This window comes from Pteropus vampyrus, unplaced genomic scaffold, assembly GCF_000151845.1.
Source record: "Pteropus vampyrus isolate Shadow unplaced genomic scaffold, Pvam_2.0 Scaffold28, whole genome shotgun sequence".
Taxonomy (NCBI): domain Eukaryota; kingdom Metazoa; phylum Chordata; class Mammalia; order Chiroptera; family Pteropodidae; genus Pteropus; species Pteropus vampyrus.
The window spans coordinates 5,503,614-5,513,240 of NW_011888809.1; the positions used below are offsets into that span (position 1 = coordinate 5,503,614).

Here is a 9,627-nt window from a genome sequence, read left to right on the forward strand (position 1 = left end):
GTACAGGGTCACCTGAAGTCATTCACACAGAGGAGCATGGCAGCCGGGTGATCCTGCCTGTTCTCAGTCTGGAGAACATGGTAGCAGCCCCTTCTCAGAATTCCAGTATCTCTTTCAAGTGTTGCAAAAATGTCTTCCATATATTTTGATCATAAAAGTTTTTGTGTTGCATGTAACAGGAATGTCTAAGAGGCATGGCTAACAACTTTTATGGATGCAAATAGAAGCTAACAACTTTTATGAAGGCAAAAATGCAAAGACTGGTATTTACGAATGTCAGTCACGTTTTCTGAAGGTAAAGGTGCTCAAAGATGGCGTGCGTGTGGTTACTGGTATTCTTAGCAGGGTCTTCTGCTCTTATATCTTTCATTCTAAGTCACTTTATTGCAGTTTAATCTTTTTAAATCCTTTGGACTTTTTGAGCTTCTGGGAGATACTTTGGATTGTTGGAATCACTGATTTCATTCCGAAATTCCTCTTCATAGGTTTTAAGTGCCTAATTTGATTGGCGCCTTTTATCAAATCCATGGGTAACTGGCGTGTGCTTTTAGAAGAATTATGTCAGTATTATTAGACTTTTGTTCCCATGCCAGTTTGGTTTGTTACCTTATTGGCCATGGGGAGTTTAGTAATGTAACTGAGTGGAGTGTGGGATATTAGCGGCTTTACTCTTCATCATTTAAAATTTTTGGCTCTTTTTGGAAATCAGAACTTTTAGATAGGTTTTGTAAATATTTTCTGTGTGATCAAGTTATGGAGTTGCTGCCAGCAAGAGATACTGTTCAGATGTGGATAATATTTTTTCCAGTATGTAAAGAGGCATTTCAAAAACTTCTTCTTCTCATTTGTCAGCATATATTTTGTGAAGAGTCCTGTACTTTATGATCTAACAGAGAAAACGTGTCTACAGTGCAGAACTGTGATTCAGTAGTTATAAACAAATGGAAAGATGAAACTATGTACTTCATTATACTTTCTTGTATATTATGTCCTGTAAACCACTTATCGCTAATTTTGCTTGGTTACAGTGACCATTGTAAAGGCATTAAAATGGATTTTTATTCCTATAAGGTGTTTTCATCAAAGTTTTTAGACTACTGTAATAAGGTTTATGTGTGTAGCACAATTTTTAAAAGATTCAACAATGTTAAAAAAATAATGTTTAACCTAATGTGTTTGTCAACGGCATTTATTCTATTTTAATTGTTTGATAGATGATTGTGGTGTTATATATGTGTATTTATGTCTTGCCCAAGACAGCAACTGGATAATTAGAACTAGTGGTTTTAAAGGAACTCAGGCTATTTTTTCCTGATCTTGTTTTCAGAGTAAAGAATATTTTTTATAATATTTTACAATGTTATCTGCAAGTAGAATTTTTTTGGCATCAACTTTTGTAATTCTCATCTCACGAATTTTTAAGATTTTCATAAATTTGTATTTTTAAATGAAAGTTTTAAAATGCTATCTTTTAAATGCAACAGATTTTTCTAAGTGAAGATTAATTTACTGAGATGATGTATTTTAATATTGTATTATTATCTATAGCATTATTAGCAATCAAGCGAAATAAATAACTTCAATAAAAAAACAATTTAAAGGCTTCCATTGCACTTTAGATAAAATCTAAAATTCTTTTAATTTTCTACAAAGACTTCATAATTTTCCTCGTGCCCATCGCCCCTGCCTCATCTTAGATGATTCTGCTCTAATTTAACCACACGGGCTTCTTCCAGTTTGTCAGAGGCTCTGCACTTCCGCCCCCGGGCGCCTGCACTTGCTGTGTCCCAGCCTGGAATATTTCCTCCCTTTCCGACCCGGGCTTTCTCCCATTTGTCCCTCAGTCTCAGCTTAAATATCATTTTTTCAGAAAGCCTTTCCCGATTCTTCTTCTCTTCAGTCTGAGTTCAGCCTCTCTTTTACTTTCTCTTGTTATGCCTTTACTTCTTCAGTTTATAACTACGCACCCCGCCCATATTTATGGTTTAACATCTTTATGTGGGGGGGAGTGTGTGTGTGTAGTATCTGACCCCTCAGTGGACCACAGGCTCTCTGAAGGGAGAGGCCTCAACTATTTTGTTCATCATGTTATATTGAGAACCTGGCACAGTGCATAGCACAGTGTAGACTGTCAATAAATATTTGTTGAATGAATGAAGATAAGATTCTGAAAAATATAGTAAAAACCAGTTTTTAAAGTCTTTGCTTTTTGATCCCTCTTATGCTTTATAGTTTTCAATCTATATGTAATAAATATTTCTGTTTGTGATCTTTTGAGAAGGAATAAGTAGTAATAATAATTACTAAGTATTTACTATACTGGAGTAAACAATGCTCTTTTATACATTTTGCTTTATTTTGCCGAATAATATCTTTGCAGGGGGGGTTTTTTTTTCTTTTGCTTTTTTCCCCCTTAGGAAAATTGGTTCGGATTGGGTTTTCTTGAAAAAAAAAATCCTTCTAATATCCTCCAGGAATAGGAACTCCTTTCAAAGAAAAGCAAGAAATATCAAAATCTTATAACCTGTCACTTTTATGTATTTGCTATAGTATTTTTTATTTTGTTTTTCTAGATGATGCAAAATTGAGGGGTCTCGCAGCCCCTAGTAACCTTTCTATGAATCAAACTCTTGAAGGTCATAGTGGTGAGTCATGTACTTTTTAAAATCGTATTTGAATAGCGTTATCTTTAGGCATTTAGAAATCATCTACTTAATGCAGAGTTGTCATCATTTAAAAAATGGTAACATATAAAGAAATCATTGCTATTGAGCCATAATTAATACAGCCTGGAGTCATTCAACAAGATGATTAAACAAACATCTTCAATATATCTGAAAAAAAGTGGCTATTATTTTATATATGAGAAAATACTGTTCTCTCTCTATGGATAAGATATAATCCTTTTAAAAAATCTGCCTATGGTTCCAGATTAAGGTGGATTAAAGAGACATAAGAACTGAATGCACTAAGTGACCCTAGATGGGATCTCGGAATGAGAAAAACATTATTATTAAAACATGTATTATAAAGGACCTTATTTAGACAGTTGACGAAACTTGTATGTGAACTGTGGGTTAGAGAATAATATTGTATCAGTATTAAATTTTCTAATTTGTAATATGGTTGTGAAGGAATGTCCTTATTCTTAAGAAATATACACTTACGTATTTAGAAATTAAAAAACTTAAAAAAACCAATTGTTCATATAACTTAGAGGTTTAAGATACTCAAAAGTGTGTTACTAATAGAATGGAAAACAAAAATGGTGGGGTGGAGGGGAAGAGAGATTAGGGGACATATCAGCCACAAACAGATACCCCTCCAAAATAAACAAACCAATCAAGTACTTAGTATGATGTCCTATGGGCATTATAATCCCTGAGAATCCAGCCTGTTGGTTAAATCTTACATTTGTTTCCATTATATATATATGTATATATATCACAACTCTTGTAGGTTGTTACCATAGTAGGTGCCTTTGCTATATGAACTAGGAAAAAACATGAAAAATAGTTTTATGCATTCCTGTAGCAAATGAGTGATAATAGTAACTGCATTTTATGAATAATTTTGACTGATATTAAAGACTGGTTAGTTGCACGGAACTGTATTGATGTTCACATGCTCTTGGAGTTTGTTATAAAAAGATAAATTAGAAATTAATTGTAGCCTTTTCGTAGTTTCTAAACTGTTTTGTTTATTTTTTTTAGGTTCTGTTCAAGTTGTAACATGGAATGAACAATATCAGAAGTTGACTACCAGTGATCAAAATGGGCTTATCATTGTTTGGATGTTATATAAAGGTATATTAGGAGAGCTTATTTAATTTTGTACAAATCAGAGTCTGAATTAAAGTATTTGAATTAAAGTATTTGAAAGTATTTGAATGGGAAATAACATCTTTGAAATAGAGCATTTTTAACCAGCAAGAAGAATTCATCCTGACTACACAAGGGTGATATTTCTGGATTTATTGCTGCCTGCTTTTCCCTTTAACTTCATTTCTTTTGAACTGTGACTTTGCTTAGGAAAGTGAATTAGGTGACTGTTGATTATCTCCAGAATTAACTTAGACTCTTAGCAGAATAATTTCTGCTTGAGCTAGCTCTTGTCTTTCCAAGTTTCCAATAAGAATTAGTTTCTGTGGGGTCAGTGATAAGTTAAGTAGATTAAAAACACGTTTATTAAGAAGTCAGAGGCAATAATTCATTTCCTTTATTGAGTCAGTTAGCTTTCTTTTCTTTCACGGGTACAGATTTTATCTCAGCTCTGACTGCTGGCTCACAGTTTGTGCCTTTGGCCCACATGAGAGAGTGAGAGAAGGATTAATTTAGGTGCATTACTACTACCAGAAGAATAACTCATAATGCAGGCTTTCTTGAGGCCTGTAGCCATCATCTTTAAATGAAAAGGGTACTTCAGTTCATGTGTGTTGTCTTGAAAATGTTCAGAGTATACCATTTAAAAATTCTTCATTAATAAATATGCTGTAGTACTGTAGTACACAAATTTCTTATTTTTAAAAAAGTTTGTGTGTATGTAGCGTGAGTAGAATTGTGAAAGTACAAGAGATTAGAATAAACTTTGTCTTTTTCCAAGATAGGTCTTTTCTGGGCTTCGGTCCTGACTCTAATGATACCCTGCTCTGACTAATTATTCCAAATTACATGATTATGTGCTTGACTTCAGGCCAGAGTTTCCTATATAAGAATGTAGTAAAGCCTCTTGAAAAACAAAAACACAACAAAATAGACTGGTGATTTGCCTCACATTTGGTTTTACCTTTAATAAGTTACATCTCACTTTAACCCTGTGTATAAGAACATTTTTGTCATTCGGCATTAATGATGTGATATCACTAATTTGATAGGAACTGTTTAACATTTTTGTCAAGAAGGCTTAGAGTTTTTACCTAATATGCTTATCATTAATCATTGGTGAGTTTATACATGCATGTAAAGTTATTGTGGTTATTCTGTTTTTTTCCTTGGTTATTATCTGAAGTGTGTTCAAGTGGGAAAAGTTAGGCTTTGAGAAAAATCAGTTGTTTTGGCCCTTCAAAAGCAAATGAAGTTTATTTTTTAATCGACGGAAAGGAAGAGAGAAAGAAAAAAGATGGCAATTATTATATTTTCTGTGATAATCTTCGAAGCAGTTGTTAGTCAAGGCCTAAGTTGATTTTTCACTTTGTTTATGCAGAATTTGAAGGTTCTATAGTTTGATGTCTCAGGTAGCGGAACATCTTGCAGTTATTTATTCTACATTGCATTTTATGGAATGCTTTCAACTCTAACGTACAGTTTAATAGATGTGAAAGTTTGGATTTATAATCTTTTCATTTGTGAAAATAGGCTCCTGGTATGAAGAGATGATCAACAACAGAAATAAGTCAGTGGTTCGAAGTATGAGCTGGAATGCTGATGGACAGAAGATCTGCATTGTGTACGAAGATGGGGCTGTGATAGTTGGTTCAGTGGATGGTAATGCCTTATCGCATGCAGAACTAACTTTGAGATTTAGTTGACATTTTTAGCTTTCGAGGTTTAAATTGTCATATGTTAGCAGTCTGACAGAAAAATCAACATATAAAGAGAAAACAGTTGGTATATAATTTGATGACATTTAAGGACCATTTATTTTTAAGTATATTCAAGTAAAAAGTCTATTCTCTAAAGTGGCAGTGAAAAAAGTGAATTAATTTTTCAGGATTATTTTAAGTATGTGTGCCTAATTATATAATTTATACTTGTTACACTGTATTATAAATATGTAAGTTTTAGTTTAAAAAAATACATAGAGATATAAGTCTCTGGTTATTTTTTTTAAGTTGAGGTAATGACATATGACATTAGTTTCAGGTATACAGCATAATGACTTGATACTGATATATATTGTGAAATGATCTCCTAATAATTTTTTAATAGAACTGAGCATGTCATTGTTAGTTGTATTTCATAGCCTTAAACCTACATCTTTCAAATTTGAGTTCATAGGTAATACTGGACTTCTGGAAATCTGTGCCTTTGTTTGAATCTGAAACTCTGTCTATGGAGAAATAATTTATTTTTAAGTCATTTTCATTTTTATGTTTTTTTTCTTTTTTTTTGCGTGTGTGTAACTTCATGTATTCCACAATTTTTTTCCCCATAAATGTTTTTAAAACCTACAAAGTCACAGCTGTAGTTCTAGGCACTAGTTACAACAACAAAAAATATTCCAGATCTAGATCAGGAGAGATGGATAAGTGACCACGCATTATAATGCCTTGTGATAAGTCTTAAGATAGGGAAAATACAGCAACATGTAGAAGTACCTATGTAACCCAGACTTGGAGGGATCAGGGAAGGCATCCTGGAGGAGGTGATGTTTATGCTGAGGCATTCACCACAAGTAAGGTTTGTGTATAGAATGTGCTATGACTAAGAAATAGTATTTGAAGAAGTCCATAGGGGTTGAACTTAGCCACATTTGGGGTATTGTGGCTAAGTTCAACCCCTATGGACTTCCTCAAAATGCTATTTCTTTACGTGAGAATCAGTATAGTATAATACTAGGGAGAGGAGTTGTATGTGATGAAATTAGATTAGCAGAGGCCAGACCATAAAGATTGTAAATTACACAAGGAATTTGGACATAACTGTAACAGCATCGGGAACCCAATGAGAGATTTTAAGAATGGGAACAATATGATCAGATTTATCCTTTAGAAACATCTTTGTGACTGCAATGTGAGGAATGGGGAAAAGGATAGAAGGGTACCTGTGTACCAAGTAGGAGATTACTGTGGTAATTCAGGGGAGAGATGATGGTGGATGGTAGTCTGAATCAGGTAATGACTAGGAGGAGGTGGTAAGTTTACATATTCTAGAGATACTGAGGAGATGGAGCAGATAGAACCTAATATTGACTGGATTGGGGATGAGGGGATGGAGTGTCTAGGGTGATATCCAGGTTATTAGCTTTGGCAACTAGGTGGGTGATGATGGTACCTTGCATTGTAATAAAGGATGTGAGAGAAAGACTAGTTTCGAACATGTTGATTTTGCCATGCCAGAGGAAATTCAAGTAAATATGTTTAGACCATAGTTAGACACATATATCTGCATTTCTGAAGTATCTGGGCTGAAGGCATAATTTTGGGAATCACCAGTGTATGGATGGTAATTTAAGTCATTGGAATAGATGAAAAACCATCTAAGGGCCATTGGTGGAGTAAGAATCAGCATCATTTGTTGGATGGGCAGAAGAGAATTCTGTAAAGGATACTAAAAAATAGAAGTCTTGGAGGTAAAGGCGTACAGAGATTCATAGAAACCAAGAAGGAAGGAAGGGGTGGTCAATAAAAAAAAAAAGAAAAGTATCCTTGGATGTAGCAACAGACCATCAGTGACCTCCGTGAAGGCAGTTTCGGTGAAGTTATGGAGCAGAAGCCAGACTGGGTTGGGTTGAGGTTGGAGTGGGAGGTGAGGAGGTGGAGACCATAGGTTTAGATAACTCAAGAAGTTTGGCTGGAAAAAGAACGGTAGAAATATGGTGGTAGCTAGAGCGGAATTTAGGGTTGAGAAAGTGTTTTTTGGTTTGTTTTCTTTTACTTGAGGTGGTACTTTTGAAGAGGAATAGATCTGAATACGTTTAAATGGTTATAAAATCGGGCTTGGAGAGAAGAGTTTAAAGAGAAAGAGAAAATGTGAATTATCGGCAAAGGGAGATTTTTGCAAAGCTAGGAAGGGATTAGATCAGGGAATGGGTGGGGGGATTAGCCTTAAATAGGTGTCTCCTTGGGGACATACTCTTTTTTTGTCTTAGTGGGCAAAGGAGAAAGGATCGATGTGGATTCAGTGATGTTCAGAATGGGAATGAGGGATTTCTTTTTCGAAAGCTTTATTCTTTCCAGAGTAGAAGATGAATTCATCTGATAATCTGGAGTGAGGTCCTGGGTCAGAGTTTAGAAGAGAAGGGAGAAAGTTGGAAATAGCTGCTATTTCAAATGTTCACCAGGGTGTTTGGCACATAGTAGTTGCTCAACGAAGATTTATTGGCTGAATAAATTGATTAAACATATGAACGCTGTGAAGAATGAGAGAGCCCTTTAGCAAAACAAAGATTTTTAGAGCAGTTGGTGAAGAATCATGACCTTGAACTTTTAATGAAATAATTATGTCATATATTTTGTTTCAGGGAATCGCATTTGGGGTAAAGACCTGAAGGGTATACAGTTATGCCATGTAGCATGGTCTGCCGATAGTAAAATCTTACTCTTTGGAATGGCAAATGGAGAAATACACATTTATGATAATCAAGGGAATTTTATAGTAAGTATATATATATCCATATTTTTACTAGTTTTATTTGTATAGTTTTATATGATTATTCCATGTTATTCATATATATACATATTTATTTATTATGATGGTTTGTGTCATCAAGAAATTCTTCAAGTTTTTCCCTAATTGTCTAAAGATTTTTTTTTTATTAAAAAAACTTCTGGATTGCTTCAAGGTAAATTAAAGCTTTTAGTTCTGATTTTCTGGTAGCTGGAAGGACAAGATTTCAGTGTACTGAAGCTGAGGGATAGTGAGTAGGATGATGTGCAGTTTAATCATTGTGTCTTCTAATACCTGAAGCTGAAGTTTACGTGAGATACCAAGAATATTTTTGTAGCAAGCGACTAATGGTTTTTTAAAAAAAGAGTGGAAGACTTCAACAGTAAGGGACAAAAATCAAGTCCTGGGAAGCAGGCAAAATAGAATAGGCTCAGGGAGCATAATCTCAAGAAAAACTCTGGCTTTGCGAGATTTAGCAATGATGGATCTCTGACCTCATGGGCAGTTTTGTTTCTAGTCGGGGTTAGGACAGTATGTATATAAGAACAAAACTGGAAGTGATAATAGCCAACTTTTATATGACACTTTACTAATTTCAAAGTACTTTCATATACCTCTTGTCATTAGAGTCTCCTAAAAACTCAGCTTTGTTTTTTTTTTATTTTTTAATCTTCATTTTACACATGGAGAAAACTGAAACTCAGGTGAAGTGATTTGTTGGCAAACCCATAAGTTGGCAAACCCATAAGTTGGCAAACCCATAAGTGTTGGAGCTTGCATTTGAAACTAGATTGTTACATGCTATTTTTAGTGTTCTTTCTACAGTACTCTCTTCTTACTGAATACTAAATATAGTAATATAGAATATTAACTGACTTTATTTAGATGAAAATGAAACTGAATTGTTTGGTGAATGTCACTGGCGCGATCAGTATTGCTGGAATTCACTGGTACCACGGCACAGAAGGCTACGTGGAGCCAGATTGCCCCTGCCTTGCTATTTGTTTCGACAATGGGCGGTGCCAAATAATGAGACACGAGAATGACCAAAGTAGGTAATTTTTTTAAAAATTGGGAGCATTAAAAAAACATTTTAAGATGGTTCTTAAGATAATAGAGTTCTCCGGGCTAAGTATTTCACCACCGTTGCCTCGTTTTTTCTTTTTGACCAGATCCTGTCTTAATGGATACTGGCATGTATGTCGTCAGTATCCAGTGGAACCACACTGGCAGTGTGTTAGCTGTGGCCGGCTCCCAGAAGGCCGTCACTCAGGATAAAGATGTAAACATCGTGCAATTT

General features: G+C 34.6%; 1 protein-coding gene and 1 pseudogene across 1 annotated transcript in view; both read left to right on the top strand.

Annotated features, from left to right (window-relative positions):
* The window catches only part of LOC111737543, a 6,875-nt pseudogene extending 4,395 nt beyond the window's left edge, over nucleotides 1-2,480 (top strand).
* Nucleotides 1-9,627, top strand: part of WDR35 (WD repeat domain 35) — a 78,281-nt gene that overhangs the window by 18,961 nt on the left and 49,693 nt on the right. The window contains exons 6-11 of the mRNA XM_023528503.1: nucleotides 2,574-2,645; nucleotides 3,714-3,806; nucleotides 5,355-5,483; nucleotides 8,182-8,315; nucleotides 9,213-9,378; nucleotides 9,500-9,615. Coding sequence (XP_023384271.1) covers nucleotides 2,574-2,645; nucleotides 3,714-3,806; nucleotides 5,355-5,483; nucleotides 8,182-8,315; nucleotides 9,213-9,378; nucleotides 9,500-9,615 — 710 coding nt within the window. The remainder of the gene's footprint in view (nucleotides 1-2,573; nucleotides 2,646-3,713; nucleotides 3,807-5,354; nucleotides 5,484-8,181; nucleotides 8,316-9,212; nucleotides 9,379-9,499; nucleotides 9,616-9,627) is intronic.